The sequence below is a fragment of the Rhinolophus sinicus genome, chromosome 17 (assembly GCF_057876585.1).
Source record: "Rhinolophus sinicus isolate RSI-liver-muscle chromosome 17, RSI-T2T, whole genome shotgun sequence".
In the NCBI taxonomy this organism is placed as follows: Eukaryota; Metazoa; Chordata; class Mammalia; order Chiroptera; family Rhinolophidae; genus Rhinolophus; species Rhinolophus sinicus.
Genome location: NC_142517.1, coordinates 188,768,632 through 188,789,193, shown reverse-complemented (window position 1 = coordinate 188,789,193; position 20,562 = coordinate 188,768,632). Strand labels below are relative to the sequence as shown.

Genomic DNA, 20,562 nt, shown 5'->3' with positions numbered 1-20,562 from the left:
TTTGTCCATATCATCATGCCTCACATCTTTCCTCAGCTTATCAAAAGTCCTGTGAGAGTAAGAGAGTGTATTGGGGGAGGGAGGAGGATGCATGTGTTTAGAGACATATTTTTAAGAGTTGCGTAAGTGATTCTAATAAGGTTCACCCATCCCACTGAAAACAATGTACTACTTACTATTCCATGAGAAACAGTTTTCAAACTCATTTCTAAAAACCAATTTGCTCTATTAATTTTGTCAGTAAACCTTTATTTCACCAATAGTGAATGTATTGAATAATTATTTTTAAAACTTAATGAAGCAAATTAAAACTTTCTGTACTTCCAAAAATGAGACTAATTTTTTGGGGAAAAGCATGAAACCTACTTGTCTGAGCAAAGTTAATCTTTAAAACTACTTTTGAATTATATACTGAAATATCAGAATCTTCTGAATTCAAAAGAAGCTGTGGACTGAAGCCAACCAAAGTAGAGTGGTGTTTTTACCCATGGATTTCGAGTCTTGGCTGAAATGAAAACATTCAATGAGGACTCGGTAGGTGCCAAAGCTCAGGACTTTAGAGAGAGACAGGGCTTAGGCTGTGCTGAAACAGAATTTGACCTCAACTATTGTTATAAGCGAGAGAAGAAAGGTATATTATGATTGTGAATTTGCTGTTTTTAATTAAAGTAGAAGTCACTGATAATTTAATTAGCAAAAAAAAGCTGGTATGTTAGAAACAAAATTAAGTGTATAAACTACTTATTTTTTTAAGACCGAAAAATAAAATTAGGGATGAGGATATTAATATTTTCAGGTAGCATTTCCCAAACTGTTCTGAAAAGTCAATATTCCTATCCCAAGGAGACATTAATGTTTCTTGGACAACCCCAATGGGAGTCAGGAAGCTCTACACCCTGTTTTGGTTTTTTTCCCTCTCTTAAGTAAGCTTGAAAGGTTCATCTGACAATGTTTTTAAAGTGTATCCCCAATTGTGGACTCTGACGTGCTCCCAGAAATTAAGGAAGAGTTTTCATCATCATGACACTGTTCATGTTCGCTTAAGCATGAACCTATGGCTGTTTCCCAAACTTCATCGCTCTCATTTTTTTCTGCTGTGATTTTTTCATATATGGATTGATACAGTGTCTTGGAGACAAATATATATATATAGTTATAAATATATATATATAAATTTAATATATCTAATAAATTAAAACCTCAGTTGAACAAATTTTAGCTACAAAGAAATTAGCTTGAAAAGTTGTTCCTTAAGACTAGATTGATGCATTTTCCCCCTTTGGGGGACAGGAAGGAGAAGTGAATTTTCGCACAGAAGTAGTGCAGGAGAAAAATGCACGATGGGTAAAATCTGGCACAATCCAATTCAAGTTAAGTACAGATACACTTTGCCAGCAGGGACAAGCTGTTCCTCCTTCGCAGAGTAGCTCCCAAAGTAGCATGCATTGTTTTAGGCCTATAGCTAATAAAGAAATACTTTTTTCTAGAAACATCCAAAAAAAGCACTTCTCCTTTTCATTATGTTCAACAATGTCTTAACAACAGAAATGCATCAAATAAAGATATATGTATTCTTTCTGGGATTTCTTATTTGCTAACTGGCTTTCCTTCTTCCATCCCTTCAAAGACTAAAATGGAAACTGAAAATTTATATTTAGGTCCCTGAAATCAATATATAATTGACACCAGTTTCTTAACCTGATCACTGAAAAGGACAATGAAATGAGTGAAATTACGTATGGCTAGGATGGTTTTAGCATAAGGGGGTCTGTCACTCAGCCCTTGGCAACCTAGTTGTACTCACCATTTTATTGTGGTTCTAAGATTAGGCTGGCTGACTGTGCTGTCATCTAGAAATATTGTTGAGCATGAGCTATATTTTTTAGTGAGCTGCCCTGGAGATACCTGAAGGGGAAGGGAAATAGAAGAAAATGTCACAGTAAGTTAAACCTATAAAAGTGTATTTTTTCCGTGGTTAAAATGTCAAACGATTAAGCATTAAGATTTTTTTCTCATACTCCATAAACTACTTGAGTGTGATATCATGTGCAGCTCTATGGGCTACCAATTAGATACTGTAACTTCCACAGACAAGTTTTGAGGAATGGGTTATAACATGCTGCCCTTGATATAGTAACTATAACCAAACCTGACAATATCTCTTATAAATTCCCTTTATAATAATGTAAAAAGTTTGGAATAAGATTTCAGTGTTTGTTTCTTAAGCAATTAATAGCAGCTGAGATTTTCTATTGCGACAATTAATTTACTACAATAACATGTAATGCCTTATATAATATTGAAGCAAGAGCATTTTATTGCAGTAAATGAAAGCCAATTTATTTACTGAAAGCCAATAATAAATATTAGTTCAGGAGACAGTGTGGCAAAACAAATATTTTCAAGTCAGAGGTGTGTGTGCTGGGGCTGCTCTATCACTAACAAGCTAGAGGGCCAAAGGTTTCTCTGTGCCTCAGTTTCCTTACCTGGAGGATGAAAGAATATCGTTTTAAGATTCTCTCACATCCAAAAAACAGATAAAACAACCTTGAGAATTTAACTCTCACTTCATGTTTAAATAAGACTGTCATTAACATTACTCAAGTGAGAACCTCAGAGAATACTTTCCATTAATTTCTAAATTTTATTAATTTTATTCTCTAAGTTATCTGACACTCATCAGGATGCTTTCCTGCCTCGCTGATGCTGCTCTTGGTGCCCACAATGCCTTTTTTGTCCTCCTTGTCCCAACAAGCTTAACTCCCATCTACCTCCATGATACCTTTAGCAGCAGCCACACTACGTCTTCCTTTCAGTACACTCACTCATACCGCTAGGTCACCACTTGTTACATGGTATCAACTACTTATAGGCTACCCCCCTCATAAGAAAGAAAGCTTCTCCAGAGAAGGAGGACTTGATTCCTCTCCTACCTTCAGCTGCTAAGCACAGAATCTAGGACAAATTAGGAGTTTAAAAAGTGTTTGACAAATTATTTAAAGTCAATTACCATTGGAAGGTAAATCTTACTACAGATACAAATTAGAATTTATCTGCAGTGGTGGTACTGGAGAGGTAACAATGAATGCTTTGAGACCCTCTAGAGAATAAACTATTTTTAAAACACTTTAGAAGTATCCATTTATTTGTGACGAGCCCAACAATACAGCAATAATCAAATAGTGAAATAGCCTAAATTAAGACAATTCTCTTCCTTAAAGGAAGGCCAATAACCAAATCCCAGTGACTGTAAGTAGCATTCTTTAATATCCCAGAGTACTGACGATTTTAATATGCTTGGTTTTGTTGTTTTTTATAACTAATTCAGATGAGCCTTCCTCCCTCATATTAATATAAAATAGTTTTCACCATGCTGTCACACTCTCCCATCAGTATCCCCCACGAATACACAAAAGATGGGGGAGAGAAAATCTAGTTGATGCCTTTTAAAAAACAGAGCATTTAAAAATTGCCAGTAGCCAATAATCAGAAATATTCATACATTATATAAAATACCATTTTGCTTGTTTCAGATGTTTTACTGCAAAAGCCACTTATTCCTTATTAATGAAAAGTTCCAGACATTATATTTTTGAAAAATATCACTATTTGAAGGAATAAATTCTCCTGCATGATAGAAATGTTTTAATTATATCTAAAACTCTGATATGTTCCTTAAGTTATTCAGTTAACATGTAATTTACTTTTGGAATCTCAAAAAACAAATACAGCATGAAAAATGAAAATATATACAAATACTTTTATTCTAAATGCAAGGTTATCTTTTGATCACTACTATTAAGGTGTAATATGGCATATAATACACCATAATAAAGTCAACTGTGACCAAAAACCTGTATGTTGGGGGAGTAAAAAGAATAGGAAGGAAATGCATCAAAATATAGACTAGCTGGTAAAGCTTTGAGAGATATTTGCTCTCATTTTCCTTTGTTTAAAAATTTTTTTCTATTACAAGTGCATATTGGTTTGTCTTTGAAAATATTAGTTTCCAAACATTTAAAAATTTTAATTAGACATGGCCTTATAGCCCTATGAGAGCTCATTTACTAAATCAGCAACTTATAGTCTTCTGGCTGGATCCAACCAAAGAAACACTGAACACTTCCCCATCGGCCCAGGCTTGCTCCCCACTACTCAAACTTTCAGTATCAAGTATCTAGTATTGACTAGAGGGTGGGCAGAAAAAGTCTCTGACCAAAGTCTGGATATACTAGCTGCCAGCAGGTTACTTTCCCTCATCTTGCTTGAAAATTTAAGACAATTGTCCTTTATGGTTAAAGCCTTAACCACTGCTAGCTGACAACCTCAGTAAACTACACTGACAAACATAAGGATACAAAATGTAAATATGTACTAAACAAAATTAAAAAATAAACAAGCAAACAAAAAAAATCAATCAGCCAAAAATACTATTGATAGTTTTAGTGTTCACAGGCATTATTTCAGTTGGTTACTAGAATAGACAGGGACAAAGAACAGTATTTTATCTTCATTCATTCAGCACTAATGACAGAATAGATGGACTTTTACAATCTTTACAAGGGAAAAGGTTATTTAGTAGACTTAAGGTTCAACGGTAGAGACAGAAAAATAATCATACCAAGAAGTCTAATAAGTCACAACCCAAACCTTAACCATCAAAGGTTAAGTACCTGTTGAAATCTTGCCCCCACGTTTTATGCCTATTGCCTCATTTTAACCCATTAAGAAAATAAAGCTGAAGATTACTTTTTTCTTTCTATTTTTCCACAAGTTGTAGATATTAAGAATGATATCTAATTAACTTAAACATTTCTAACACTTTATAAATTAATGAAAACTATCTATGTTGCACATTAATGGAGCAATGTGGCAGGGTGCGTGGTTTAAATGGAATTTTTAATCAAGGCTTTAGTAGAAAGGTGTAGTATGCTAATTCATAGGTATAATAAAAAAACTATCTGAATTAACATCATTAATTATATTGAATTAAAATTTTAAACTTTTACACTTTATTATAGGTTTTAAGTATGAGTTAAACATGGTGGACTGACTATAAATCTACTTCTTGTCCCTTTCCTTTTAGAGATATCTTATTAGAATTAAAGGCATTAAAAGAAAGGTTCTACACAATAGGATAAACAGCATTGGATTTTTAAAGTTTGAAAGCTGAAGATTAGACAAAGGAGTGGTAACTACATGGCAGGACAAAGGAATCACACTTGGTACCTACAAAGAGTGGCTGGGACGGGAACAAGACAACCTAAGGCAGGCTCAGAATTCAGAGGCTTGGCCCCCAAATCCATGCAGTGATGCCTGTCAATTAACAAAGTTCTGCTTATTCCTGGTGCTTCCAATTAGATCTTAAGAGATACCCAGGAACTAGCATACATCTGAGAGAAGCCAACAAGTGAGAGAGATTAAAACAGGAAGAAGGAAATTAGTGGGAGTGATAAAATTCGGGAGCAAAAGAAAACTTAAAATAATTCTTGAGCAACCTCGGCAAGATAAGAAATTGCATTGGTGAAAAGAACCAAATGCTATAGAAAAAGAATGACAGAATATAAGAGAATTCTATAGATTAAAAATAAGATAGACAAAACAAAGTATTCAATAGAAGCATTGGTGTATAAAGTCAAGAAAATCTCCAGAAGTAGAAAAGACAAAATGGAAAACAGGAGGGGGGGAAATTTTAGAGATCTGTGCAGGAATACTGGTCTAAGAGTTTCCACATCTGAATAACAGGAATACTAGAAAAAAGAAGGAACAGAGACAATATCAAAGAAACAAAAAATGCATTGAAAGAAGATCTGCAGACTTAATGGCCCCAGTAAAATGAAAAAGTCCATACCAAAACACATTATGAAATTTTAGAATCCCAGAGATAGAGAAGGTACTAAAAGCTTCCAGAGAAGGAAGGGGGGGAGGGGGAATGACTAAAATTGGTAATGTACAATGTATCATACAATGTCAACAGATTTAAGAGCAACACTATCAATGAAAAAAACAGTAGAAATGTCTTTAGAACTACAAAAATTAGTTTCAACCTAGAATTCTATACTTTATCAAATAGGCATTTCAGAAGGGCTAGATCTCAAAAAACTTTTGCCCATTTCCTCTTTCCCAGGGAAATATGCTCCAGTAAAACAATGGAGTATAACAAGACAGAGGGAAACACAGGAATCCAGGACAAAGGGGGTCCAACACAAGAGAGCAGTTATGTGAGATCCCAGATGACTTCAAAGAGATATGCCAGGAAGACAGGTATAGAGTAGGCGTAGGGAAAACCAGTCTCTACTGGAGTAGGATAACAAAAGGCTGGGGAATGTCATTTCTAAGGAAAAAAAATGGAACAGATGTGTTTAGTAGACGGAAAATATTTTTGATAGGCATGTGACAAATGTTACAACACTTGGGGGAAAAATAGCTGTTAAAAAACAGGCAAATGAATAGTCAGGAAATTAATTCCACACACACAAAAATGAAGAACTGCTAGGTATTTGGTTAATGTAGCATAAATGTAGTATTTCTGTTTGATACTCATCTTTTTCTGTCATATCACTAGATTGTTAGGTACAAAAGCATTTTTTTTGAAAGCAGGGAGACCAGCCTACTTACTGCATATGGCTATGTAAGATCATGTTGGCTCGAAAGAGAGGGATTAGATTATCCTGGAGAAGTGCAGAAGTGCTCAGATTTCAGTAATATTAAGAAAAAGAATGAAGGGTGTACACGGAGGAGGTACAGCCAGATAACTATATGGCTCAGCAGTGAACATTATTTGCACAGTCTATATAATGTAAACATTGATTATGATTTAATAAAAACCATGATATATGTTAAGGGAACGGAAGGAGGGAAATAAATCCATGGTGAAGTGAGGAAGCTAATCTTTCACCTGCTGTGCCAGGAAGCTAAAAATTAACTTAGCTATTATATTTTTGTTAAAAAATAAGATCAAAATGTTAAGGCAGATCTTTATACCACAATCATGTTACTGAAATTTAACTTAAATGTCAAAACCCTTAAAAAATGCGCATTACTAAGCCAAAGACTTTCCTGAATATGTGTTTGGTACTGAGGAAAACAAAAAGAGATTCAGAAAATCTACAAAAAGAGGTCCACGCTAACAGTATTGAGTCCATTGTATTTTTTAGGAATCATGGCCGACATACTTTTAATTCAAACTATTAATTTCTTACTTAACTTTTCAACTGTTTACTTACATGATTTAAATGGTTGCTCTTCCTCTTTTCTCGCACTAAGAATAAAAAAAATTAACTCATCAATTCTGATACAAATGCCATAGAAAAATAAAAGTAGTTGCTAATTATCTGATGGATTACCAACATACAAAATGAGACAAAAACCCATTTCATTTTTTTATAATTTCAAACAAAATTTATCATTTAAATCACCTGGCAAGATGAATCCCATAAAGTAAAATGTAAAAACTTAGTTTTACTTTTTGACCTAACAAACATTCTGTATTAGGTACAAATGAAAGACTCTCTATGTACAAAAGAAAAGGGCAAAGCAAATTAGGCCAGGTGAGAAAATTAGCTAATAAAAAAGTTTACCTGTTGCACATCTGAACCACTAACCAGTAGTAGTTTCTAATTCTACATTCACACCTGGCTTACTTGGATTACCAGCACCTAGTGGTTAACAGCTCTAAGACCTCAAGATGCACCAGCTTTCCTGCAAGCATCCTGAACCACTTATTGGGAATCAACTGAAACACCTTACTAAAAAAATAAATGGATCTTTACTCAACTGGAAAGTAACCTGTCTTAAATTTAAATTTTAAAACGAGTGTGCTAACCTAACTGAACATACCTACAAGCACACGACATCATTTTGTTCTAACAAAGGCCAGAAGAACAGCAGCAGCTCCACTTCGTTTCCCATATGGCCTCCTTTAATGCGGGACAGGCATCGCAAGCACACACTGCTTACTACTGAAGACAGAGGGGCACGTGCTAGCTTTTCTTTTACTGTCTCTACTCTCTCTACATGTGAGCAGCCTGTGGCTCTGGGAGAAACTGAAATACAGCATTCCTAACCAAAAATGATTGGCTCACGACAGGCAAAGTACACACACTACGAAAATGCAGGTTAGAAACCCAATTTTTTATTGTGCTGTAATACTTCAGATATTATGGAACCCTCACTTTTTGTATTCCTGCTATCAGAATCAACTGAAAAACTTGGTCATGTATGGCTTTTTAAGCAAGTAAACTCTATTTAACATAACATTAAGGAAAATAAGCAAGTAGGCAGGAGTGTTAAAATACTACGGTTCTGATTCTTACCCTAAAATAAGCAGGACACAGGAAACTGACACTAGTCTCTGGTGCTGAGGCTAACCTGGGAAACCCCTAGCATAGCATTCCATTAGGAGGGAGCGTAATTCTGCGTGTGAGAGTGGATCATTTGGTTGAGCACTGTGTAAAACGGGGCCAAAATCACAAATTCAATCCTCATATATAAACAATTGATTTTTTTATTTTATTTGTTCAAACGAAAACCTAACTGTGAACTAAATCCTATCATTCATCTTTAAAATGTGTGCTCTTTGGAGCAAGGGGAAAAAGACATAGTAGTATGGAGAAACAGGCCACATCTAAATCATGTGGCCAATTGAGTTGATAAAGAGATGGCAAAATGTGTCAACAGATAGTCTACCCATTCTCACTAAAACAGTGACAACTAAAGAAAAGTGTATCATCGCCTATTAAAATAAGACAAGTGGATACACGAAAAAGTGAAACATGTAAACCAATGTACGAGGTCTTCTAAATACTTCCTATAATACACAAAACAGAAACAGTTTTCAATTTTTTTCTCAGAGGAAAAAATTTTCTTACCATCCGTTTGAGATTTGCTCAGGAAAATTGTGCTTGCCCTTGGATGGTCAGAAGGGTTTGATTCCAAAGCTAAATCTGTATAGGAAGAAGAGAAAAAGGTGCGATGATTTAGTTGAGTAGAAAAATACATGATTTTTAAAATACTCAATTTTAATTTTAAGGACTTTTAACAGTCTTGGGAAGTTTTTAGTAATGATAACAAGCCAATTTTTAGTATAGGCAACAATATAAAAATTCTACCGGGAAAATGCAAAATTGTAGAATCTCTCCACATATGTGGAATAAAACCAGGCTATGTCTTAGACTTTAACTTGCACCTAAATAATCTATGAAAAAAAATTGGGGGAGAGAGGGGAGAATATTGGTGAACATTTTGTTTATCCAGGGCCCATCAGCTCCAAGTCGTTGTTCTTCAATCTAGTTGTGGAGGGTGCAGCTCACTGGCCCATGTGGGAATCGAACCAGCAACCCCGTTGTTCAGAGCTCACACTCTAACCAACTGAGCCATCCAGCCACCCTTAATCTATGAAATTTTTAGATGAATGATATATATGTGCCTTCTCTCTCCTACTTACCAATTAGAAATACAACCACTCTCTTTTATGCTGATATTACTAACACATCCCAGGAACCGTCTCAAGTAGCAAGTTATGCTGTGGCGAATTACTGTCAAGATACCAGCTAACAAAGAGGGTGCAAAAAAATGTATACACGTTTAAAAAAAGGAAAAAAACTGTATTAAAATTGTAATACGCAATATATACTAACAAAATGTGAACACAAGTCATGTGTATACATTTTTTTTGGCACCCCCAGTATATCAAATATGTCAAAACAAAGTGAGTTGTTTTTGGCAAATGTTCTTTAGACACTTAGGTTAATTCTAAGTCTATTCAACAAATGAACTTATTGAGTTAGCTGTGCTTTATTAGGGGGCTATTCATCATGGCAGATTTAAAAGGATAGCTTAAAAGCTCTATGTTCTAATCTATAAGAGCACTTTCATTATAATAATTTTTAATACTTTTGTAAAAGTGATTTTTAACTTTTGCCTTCAATTTCCACAGCTAAACTCGCATTTTCCTATGCCACATGATTAATTTGGGGCTTCAATAAGAATACTTTCTAAACCTGATCATAGGGCTGCTTCTAAAAAAGAAATTTTTTTAAATGGCTGTTTCTGTGTAAAGATAGGCCTGCCTGCAGTCCACCTTGCACCAACGTGGGATAGTCTTCTATTTAGACAAGAATACAAAACCTGTACTTGAATTTTCCTTTTTTTTAATAGTATTTTTCTTTTATTAAATTTATCTGAGGTGACAATAGTAAAATTACATAGGTTTCAAATGTATATGTCTATAATACATCATCTATATGCTTCCCTCACCATATATTTTGTCCCATCGAATTTTCGTAAGACAAAGGTTGCCACCATATGGAATAATAAAGTCATTAAAAAAGAATCCTATGATATTTCTTAGCCTTGTCCATCTCAAACCACTTAACCAATCTTGTAAGAAAGTGGACCAAAATCCTGATAGAGTAATGGTTAAGGCACTATTTCCCAAACCACATAATAATGGTTCTATTTTTTGAAAGGGCATTTGGTGGTCAAATCTAAATATACTATATCTCTGGTTCTTTAACATGCACACTGACATGTTAAAAACTAATTAGTTTACTAACGAATACTGTCTAACTCAGCATTTCACAAATTTCTCTACCTAGAATCCTTTTTTTCCTACAAGTAATACAGTTAGAATCTTGCACCGACTTTGGGACTTCTTGGTTTAACAGGAATCTGAACCATCCATTTTAATGGTACTGCCAGCACTAGGAATTTATATAGCTAAACCAACTGCTTTGTTCTTCAAGGCAATTCCTTCACTTAATTTCAAGTTTATTAAACTGCTTTTGGAGAAATTATTCTTTTTAACATTTTTATGTAAAAGACCCATAAAATTATTTTAAAGAGTTTTTCCCACTTATTTGAAAAATGAGACAATGTTAGCTATTTAGAAAAACAAATTAATTCATTTGTGCACAGGCATACTTTAACAGCTGCCTCGAACCTCAGGCTTCTGAAAGGATTCAAGACGTCCTCCTACCAAAAAGAAAGCAAACACAATGCCTTTGAATCTAAACAATAAGCAGAAATGTTTGTAAAAGTAGCCATCTCAGTGGCTACTTGCCTATGGCATGATAAGGTTTAATCGAAATTTTTCAATGGGAAGTCCAGGAAAAGTAAGTACTAGAATCAAAGAAGGAGGCTTACACACACACACACACACACACACACACACACACACACACTCTCTCTCTCTCTCTCTCTCTCTCTCTCTCCCCCCCCCTCCCCCTCTCCCCCCTCTCTCTCCCCATCTCCCCCTCTCTCCCCCTCTCCCCTCCCTCTCCCCCCTCCCTCCTCCCCCTCTCTCCCTCCCTCCCCCAAACCAAGATGTGCTACTGTGGATCTAAATACAAAAATCAAGAAGGTTGGGATAAAAAAAAATGACGACATGAAGGGGGGATAAAAAAGCAAAATTATCCCATGACAATTAGCCCCACTGCCACGCCTACCCTACCTTCTAGGGTGGCCACATGCCCCAGGGCTGGCCAACCAATCCTAGCTGCCCTGGGACAGCCCAAGAACCCAAGGAGAAAGGCAGGGCACTCTAGAACCTTTAAACAGTCTGCAGCTGTGGATGCTCCCTTTGCCATCATGAGGGGAAAGCCTTTTCAGGAGAGATCAACAGCGAGTGGAACTGAGACAGGAGGACCTAGATTTTTACTCTGTGAATTCTGGTTATACAAGTCGATACTTTCAAAAACAATCTAAGCTATTTTGAGATTGATTTTCTTTAACTTGCAACTGAAAGAGACCTGGTTAATTAGCAGTATTAATGGTCACACTAAAGGTGTTAATAAGTAAAAGTCACTTGCTCATTCCTTTAACAAACATGAACAGGAATTTGCAAGAGTCAAATAATGCTTTTTAAAAAAATTACCCATAAATTCAACCATTACTATTATTACTATTATTTTTTATATACTTTTTAAAAAGAAAGCTCTAATCAGTGTAAAATTTATGTTCTATTTTGTTACTGACAAATGAACTCCACCCCATTGCAGCATATTTACTGTTTAATGGATACATAAGGGGCCTTCAAGTGTTTTTCCTATACTTTACTTAGCCAATCCCCTATTGTTGGGGTTTAGGTACTTATAAAGTGCTATTCTGTAAGGAAGAGCTTCACATAGATAGTGTTTTTTGATAATTTTTTTTTATCTCCTTAGGAAAGACCTCCAAAATAAGATGACCAGACCAAAAAGAACGTTTTCATCGCTCAACTTATAATACTAAATTGCTTTCTTGAAAAGGTGGGGGCATGTTAGTGTATAATGCTAACAATCACTCCAGTTTTAGCTTCTACCCCAGCTTTGGATAATCGAGAAAAAATTCCTAACGAGGTGAATGAGGAAGCTTACAGTGTCTCTAATTTGCATTTCTTTGATGACACAGTTTGACTATTTTCCCCCAGTTAACAGTGCTACCTCCACTTTGGTGAGTTGCTTATCATTTGTAAGTACTGTGTGTATTATAGCCACTACGGCCCTGATGTCCATTTGCATGACGCTTTCATAATTTTCTGTTTATAGCCTACAACAACTTCCTATACAACTTGCACTTTTTGCGAAATACTGCATCACTATTTTATAGAATGGATATTTAAGCCATTAGACAGCAAACTCATGCACACACACACAGTATTTCTGCACTCTTCTTTAACTATTTTCCCAAGAGCCTAAAGAAACTATGATGAATTATATTGCACTATTTTCATTATCACAAAGGTAAGACTGCAAATTATCAAGCAAAGCATTACCCCCAACACGCACACAGGCATGCATGCACATACAGTGATTGAGAGAGATGTCAGGAAATTACTGTTTAGCTTATATTTGAATCCTTCCAAAAATTATTTCTTTAGAAACCTCTAAGAATGTCTTAACTTAGAAGAAATTCTTGAGCTCATGATTAGAGGGTATAATTGCATTTGAAGATGCAGTATTACCAATTTAAACTGCAACTTAATTTGACAGCATGACAGGCTGATGTAGGAAAAGTATGATTTAAAATTAAACTGAGGTCTTAATGTAAATAATCCTCAGAGGAAGAAATCTGCAAAACACCACTGACACTGAATCCTGCTTTTCCCTGAATCTAAGATTCTATCAGTTCTAGGATCCATCTCAATTGCACAGATGTTAAAAATGTGAAAAATACAGGCAACTTAGAATAAATGAAATGTCTTTATTAAAGGCTAAAAGTGTTAAAATTATGTGATTGTTAACTGTCAATAAATGATTTTTCCTTGTCAAAATATAAGAGGGAGAATGTGGTGACCAACAAATTACCTGATAGAAGCAGCATATTTCAGAAAGACATTGATTTCAATATATTCCAATTAAAAGAAATGTCAGCAGTTTTGGCCAACTGCAGGACACCTGGTTACTCAAGGCTTCCTGCATTTACTGAACTGCTCCATCATCCCTATATTATACATTGTATTAGTTTTATGGCCCTTAACACAAACAATTAGAGTCTAACAACTACCATATACACTAATGATTTTATCTCTGAGTTCACACTTTCCCGCTCTCAGGTAAATTCCTACCTGAAGGCCTTGAGCTGGCCTGCCTCACCATAGCGCACACACTACGCTCCTATGTCCCCCAGTTCCTCAGTCTACTGCTCGCTAGAGCCTTGCTTCTGCTTTCCTAGCCTCTGAGAATCCTAACTTTGGCTTCCAGTCCACTTGGGTAGCTGCTTCCACCTTGGTTCTCAGTCTTGTCTTGTTTTAATCCTCAATCCATATTTTAGTGACTGTAACTAAGGTGTGACATTTCATATAGTGAAGTACACCTTTCTTTTACACATTTCTAAAAAGTACTTTGCTTACTTTGTTGAACTTTTAAGAACATTTCTGGGCTGCAATTTACCTCCATTTCCCATGATGTAGTGTTACTGTTTTAAGCCTAAAGCTTAATTATTTGAATATAATAAAAAAAAAAAGGTGGTGAGAAAATAGTAGTATTGCCCAAGCTGCTATTCACATAATGCATAATTCTATAACTTTTATTCCCATATAAAACAGATATATTCCTATGCTACCTAACTCAAAACATTGTGAGGATCAAATGAAATACAAGAGCAGTCTAAATACTATACATAAAGAACAATAAATCACAAAACAAAGCTTTCACAAATTAGCTCAAAAGCAAAAAGTGAACATTTAGCATTTCACTGGAAAGCACATGAAATGTCCACTCATTACCCATACCCAAGTATCGTCTTAAGCAAATATGTACTTTGGCTACTCACTAAAGGGAAAGGAATAATAGCCTAACAATTAGTGAGAATTTCTCCTGGTGTTTTGTTTTTTTTAAAAATAAGCAAATACGTATTTCCCCTACTTCTGTCATGTCCTTTCCTTCCTTTCTTCATGTTACTTATCCTGGAGACCACTCCATAGCATTAAAGAGAGATCTTATTCTTTTTTACAGCTCCATCGTTCTCCACTGTGTAGATGTACCAGTTTATTTTACCAGTCCCTTACTGGACATGAGTTATTTTCAATATTTTTCTTTTGAAAAGAATGCAACAAAAACTTTGTGAATATGGGGTTTCATATTCATGGGGTATGTCTTTGGAATACATTCCTCAAAGTAGGATTTCTTGATTAATACATCTGCATTGCTGGGAGATCATGCCAATGGCCCCTTCATGGGGTCATACCATTTTGCATTTCCATCAGCAATACAAGAAGTAACTGTTTCTTCACAGCCTCACCGAACAATGCAGTGTCAAGTTTACGGATTTTCTTCCAATAAGAGAGAAACTACAGTATGTTTTATTTTACATTTCTCTTATGTGTGAAGACATGTTTAAACATAATCTTTTTCTGTGACTTGTCCATTCATATCTTTGTTACTACTTTTAGATTCACTTAATTTCTTTAAGTCACCCTATTTTAGGCTCTTGGTTTTTTTATTTTTTTATTTTTTCAAGCCACTGTTGGCTCTCACCTGAACCACTGCCCCAGCCTTCTACCTGGTCTCCCTGTTTCCACCCTTGCTGGCATTACAGTCTATTCTCACACAGTACCTTCTTTTTCTCTCTTTCCTTTTTTCCTTCCTTTCCCTCTCTCCTTTCTTCCTTGCATATAATCCTACAATGGTTTCCCATTAAAACTGGTATTTTTTTGTCAAGGCCCACTAGGCATAAAGGTCTTAATCCACCACATTCCTCCCTCCTGGCATCCCTTCCACTCTGCTGCAGCCTTCCCCAGGTCTCTCTGTCCTCTGCCTGCACTCAGTGTATTCCCATCTGAAGAATTCTGCATGGAAGCCTTTTCTCTCACATCCTCACAGGGCTCCCTCTCATTTTTAGGACTGCTCAGTGTCACTTAGAGAGAGCAGCTGTCACCAGCCATGTAAACTGTCCTCCTCCCCAGGTCACTACCCTCTTTTACTTTCTTCCCAGCACATCACTACCCGACTTTCTTGATTGTTCATGTGTTGTGTGCCCCTAGGCTCCCCTAGAATGTAAAGACCTGAGTTAGGGTAGGGATTTTGTCTTGTCCTGCATTTGGAATGGTACCCACAATAAACATCTAACTGTTTCAGTATACCCCAAACCAGTTAAGTTTCTACCAACTTTCCCATATCTTCTAAGATTTTATCTAATGCTGTCTTTCGATTTGTTATCTAAGACCAGCATTACTTTCTGATCTCTTAGAGTAGTATTCAGAACTAAAGAGACAAGACAGGCTACCAAGAACCACAGAAACCCAAAAGAGGAGTTCTACTGTCCAGTGAAAAAACAACGGTAACTTTAATTTAGGATAAGAATTAATGTTAAAATACCTTGAAAATATCTTAACTACAAAATAACATTCTAATTAGGTTATAAGAAAGTATACCATCTCGAGCTACAGGACGGTACAATGCATTTGTTTTTATCTGTGCCGCCAGAATAAAGCATTATAATGGGACTATGTACGGTTTCACTTTAAAAAATGCTCAACCATAAAGGGTGGGTAAATGAATGACACTCCAACATTTGATGGTACACTGAACGGTTATTAAAAGGCATGCTGTAGGGCTCCACGCAGTTGCATGGAAATATATCCTGGAGCACTCTCTAGGTGTCAAGCACAGTTCAAGGAGCTTTATGTCATTACTTCTCTTTATAACAAGAAGTTATAAAGCAGCATATAGTGACCTCATTTTCATAAAATAAACAAAATATATTTACATACATACAAAAGACAGAGTCAAGACCAGAATATTAATAAAAGATCTGGATATTCTGAGCATAAGTGAATGACTTTACTGTATTTTCTAAATCTTTTACATTAAATGCTTATTAATATTGTTACCGACAAAAGCAAAAAAAAAAAAAAAAGGGGAGGGGGTTAAAATAGCCACTGGAAAGAGGAAAGATCTGTTCATCAGGAGTTCTTCCACATAATATTGCCAATTCCTTCCCTACTCACTCCTCAGGGGGATAAGAAGGGGTCACTGAGACAGCACCTTTAGCCAGCAAATTAGCAAAGTGCTTAAGGTCAGAGCATAAAAGGCTGTATGAAAAGTTGATGAATAAAAAAACTGGACAACAGGAACTTCGTGTCTTTTTTTTTTTTACTGATACTACCATCAGTTATATTAGATATACTGTTAGATAAAGGCAAGGTAGTAGAAAAATTTTCTTTTAAGTCTATATGAATTCTATACTACCATGTTTCCCTGAAAATAAGATCTAGCCAGCCAATCAGCTCTCATGCGTCTTTTGGAGCAAAAATTAATATAAGACCCGGTCTTATATTATACTATATATTATATATGTTTATTTTAAATATATTATATTTATTGTATTGTATTATATTATATTACCTGGTCTTATAGTAAAATAAGACCGCATCTTATATTAATTTTTGTTCCAAAAGATGCATTCGAGCTGATTATCCGGCTAGGTCTTATTTTCGGGGAAACAGAGTAGGTTCTTAGGAATATCTCTTTGAAATGGCTTAAAGAAATCATGTTCTGTTTCAGAAGAACAAGGCAGAGCATCATTCATGTATGATTTTGTGTAAATAACCAAAATAATTCAATTCTACATTGTAGAAAAGCCAAAATGTTTTACATGTAAGTAGGTCTTTCTTAGTTTCTAGGGAAACAAATATAAAATTGTCTGAAATAAAGACATTAAAAGCAAACTTTCAGTATGCTTGTACTTTATATTTGGTATTCTGACCTTGTTTCTATGGAAACTTAGTACTAGTCAAATGCTGAAATTGAGGTTTCTTGTATCACTTTATGGAATGCAAAAAAAAATTAAAGACAAATTGAAATGAAATTTTAACTATCATGTTCAACATAAAAAGGTAAATTCTACACTAATGAAATCTATTTTTTTCCTGATTTAACACTACTTATAGTCCTGTGCTTTATCCGTGTTACCTTACCTGCCCTCTTACCAGCTTCTCCTAAAGTCCCTTTGTCCAGGACTAGTAGTCTCGGATTCAATTCCAGGTCACCAGGACAAACTTTAAAATATATGTATTTGTTTGCCTGGTAAATGTATGCTATTTTACGACTTCTACTTTTACTCTTATCCATCGTAATAGATTTATAGATGTAGGATAGAGAGGTAAATGTTGCTTCTGAATTGTGTACAATAACTTTGAATGGAAATAATCAACACTGGAGTAAGTTAGGACAGGCCTATTTCATAGATGAATTATAAAACAACAAGCATTCTAAAGAGCTTTTGAAGTACCCCAGGAACTAAGTTTGGCATATCTGTCACCTCCATGTTAGCCTTTTCTATTCAGTAGCCGCATTTAGTCATTTCAGATCTCTAGCCTAGGTTTCTTCACCGGCAACATAGGGAGATTACGTACGGGTCTTATTTGTAGTTAGCGGGCCAAATGAGATATACTGAAAATATATTGTAAATCTTAAAAGAACTGTATGAAGATCTTACTTTGGTCTCTCATCCAACACTATCCATCTACCTAACTGGTTTGTTAAAATCAATCGAAGGCTTACCTTACAACATCAAGCATAGCAGAAGTTCTCACAAATACTTGCTTTGTATTTAAAGGTATGATTACTTTGTGTTTCAATATACACTTAGTTAATTCATAATTTGTTCATTTTTTCCACAATATTTGAACAGTCCAAAAGGAGTACTTCCCAATTATAAAGGCACGAACATCATCCGGGTGGCTTTTTTATTTATTCTAATTTTTCAAGAAATTAAGAGCTCAACTAAAGTTTAAATAGAATAAGAACTATAAGACATTTCCTCTATAAAATGATGAAATAATCTCTGGCATTTAAGTTAAACAAATGGACCAATGGAGCTGTAACATCTTTATGATACGTTTTCTACTTCAATGGGCACAGTCTTCATTAGCCCCGATGTTACCCAGAATTATTTTAAATCAAACATTTCCTCTCTTCTCCCTGGGCACCCCAACCCCTACCCCCACCCCAGCCATTAGGTCTGAAGAACTTTTACCTCAACGTTCTTAAAGTAGAAGAGGATTCTATTAGCAGGAGGGGGAGCCATGGAGACAAACATTCTAGTGCACGATCTGGCATCTTAACTCCCAAACCTCTATATTACAAATTAAAGTCTAAACGCATATAATTTTTATCTTTTGAAACTTTGACCAAGTCTCACAAACCCCCCCCACCCACCTCGTCTCTAGAACCGGCAACTGTGAAAGTGAAGTCACTGAAGTAAGACTGAAGACATATTTGTGTTCTGTCAAAATGGGACGTAATCAGACTCGTGGGTTCTCCTTTGGCTAAAAAACTATTCTCTGCAGCTCTGGCAGTAACATTTCACATCGTTCAGTTATTTTACATTCCCTCTCCCACCATTTTCTCTCCTTCTGTGTTCAAATTATAGCTGGAAGGAATGAAGCAGCTTCTATCCAGGCAACTGAAAAGAGCCTACCTAAGAACACCATACAGACTCGCCTAGGTCAATTTCTATTTTGCATTTAAATAACAAACCCTAAAATGTTTGCGTTGAATTGTCCCGAGCATCAACTACCTTAACGGGCGGGAGCAAGGGTCTTCCATGGGGCAGGACAGGGAGATGGGGAGGATACTCCGAAGTTGGGGTGTTCGAGTTTTCATTGAGCAAAGGGAGAGAATATGCCCACAAATCTTTTTACAGTCCCAAGAAACGTTCAATAGAGCCCAAAACAGGAAGAGCCGAGGGCTGGAGGGTCTCAGGCCGGGGTGGGAAATGGGAACGGGGGAAAGAACTGGGCATTCGGGTGGTGAAGAGGGAAAGAAACTGGCCGGCCGCGAAGGGGAAAGAACCAGGCGTGGGAACGCCAAGCAGAGCCAGCCTCCGTCCCGGTGCCTAGCCTGGGAAAGTCGGCTCCCGGCAGGAAGGAGCCTGAAGCGGCGGCTCACTCCCGAGGGACCCTAGGGGCGGCGGCTGCCAGAGGTCCCGAGAGCGGACGGCGCCCGCCGCCTCCTCACCTTCGGGCATCTCCCGGTCGCTGATGTGCTGCAGGTGGTGGCCCTCGCCGGCTCCGAAATCCAACTCGGTGGGCTCTGGGGCAGCCGGCGTTGGTGCTACTGCCACGGCGTCCCCGGCCGCCGCCTCATAGACCTCAGACTCGTAGTCCGGCTCTGCCGCCCCCGAGCGCCGGCCCCGCTTGGGGCTGGCATTAGGGGACAAGCAACAGGTCAGCGTGTTCCCCATGGGGCGATTCCACTCCTCGCCGCTGCTGACGCCTTCGCTAGTCCACGGACTCCGCCGCGCTCAAGCAGTACCCCCTCCCCCAACAATGGCGCGGCCGGTACGAGCAGCCCGGGGCTAAGCCCGGGCTACGCCACGCAAGGCCTCGCCCGCTGCTCGCCCGTCCGCCGGGCCGCCGGGCCCCGGGCAGGGCTCCGGGCCCGGCCGCACCCCCACCGCCGCGCCGCTACCGCCTCCCCCGAGCTGACTAGTCTGTGAGGGCGGCGACCAGCCCGGCTTATTTAAAAGGGGTGGGGACCCGACAGGCGCTGAGAACTGTAGCCACTGCGGGGAGAGAACGCAGCCGGAGCTCCTCCTCCTTCCGCAGCCGCCTCTGGAATGAAGGCTGTTCTGCCGGCTGGCACCTGCCAACCGGAACGCGGCCTGCGGTCACCTGGTTACAGAGAACCAATCACGCCCAGAGTTCCCTCCACGCGCCCGCCTCGCAGCGTAGGCACGTGACTCACAATGCCCCGCCCCCGCTCCGCCCCCCGCGCGGCGCGCCGCAGACTCGGTTTCCATTCATCGCCCGCGGCTCCTGCTTTCCGATCCTACGGGAAGCGCCGCGGGCGTTTGTTGCTGCCAGGGGTCCTCCGTCAGGGGGCCTTGTAGAAAGTCCGTGTTAGTAACGAGCCTGTTCTTTTATCAACTTGGTTTCACCGGGTCTGACAGCTGACTCATTTGATGCATTGCTCACTGAACTTAGTTACACCCGAATTGTTCAGCGTTTTGGTAACTAACTGCTCCTCTCCTGCCTTCCAAAAAGTGCTAGTTTAAGCCCGTCACTTGACCAACCACCGGCGCCCTGGTCCTACTCTCCATAAACAGCTGTGACTGTGACTCTTCAATGAGACTTGA

At 37.7% G+C, this 20,562-nt stretch overlaps 1 protein-coding gene across 2 annotated transcripts in view; it reads right to left on the bottom strand.

The window, feature by feature from the left end:
- Nucleotides 1-19,988, bottom strand: part of CCNYL1 (cyclin Y like 1) — a 35,788-nt gene extending 15,800 nt beyond the window's left edge. Inside the window, exons 1-4 of one of the 2 annotated variants that reach the window (XM_019726924.3) lie at nucleotides 19,443-19,985; nucleotides 8,871-8,945; nucleotides 7,227-7,261; nucleotides 1,805-1,905 (exon numbers count right to left, since the gene is read on the bottom strand). In XM_019726924.3, coding sequence (XP_019582483.1) covers nucleotides 1,805-1,905; nucleotides 7,227-7,261; nucleotides 8,871-8,945; nucleotides 19,443-19,668 — 437 coding nt within the window. In that variant the 5' untranslated portion in view covers nucleotides 19,669-19,985. Of the gene's footprint in view, nucleotides 1-1,804; nucleotides 1,906-7,226; nucleotides 7,262-8,870; nucleotides 8,946-19,442 lie in introns of both variants that reach the window. The other variant, XM_019726925.3, reaches the window with a different exon arrangement.
- Between the last annotated feature and the right edge of the window lie 574 nt (nucleotides 19,989-20,562).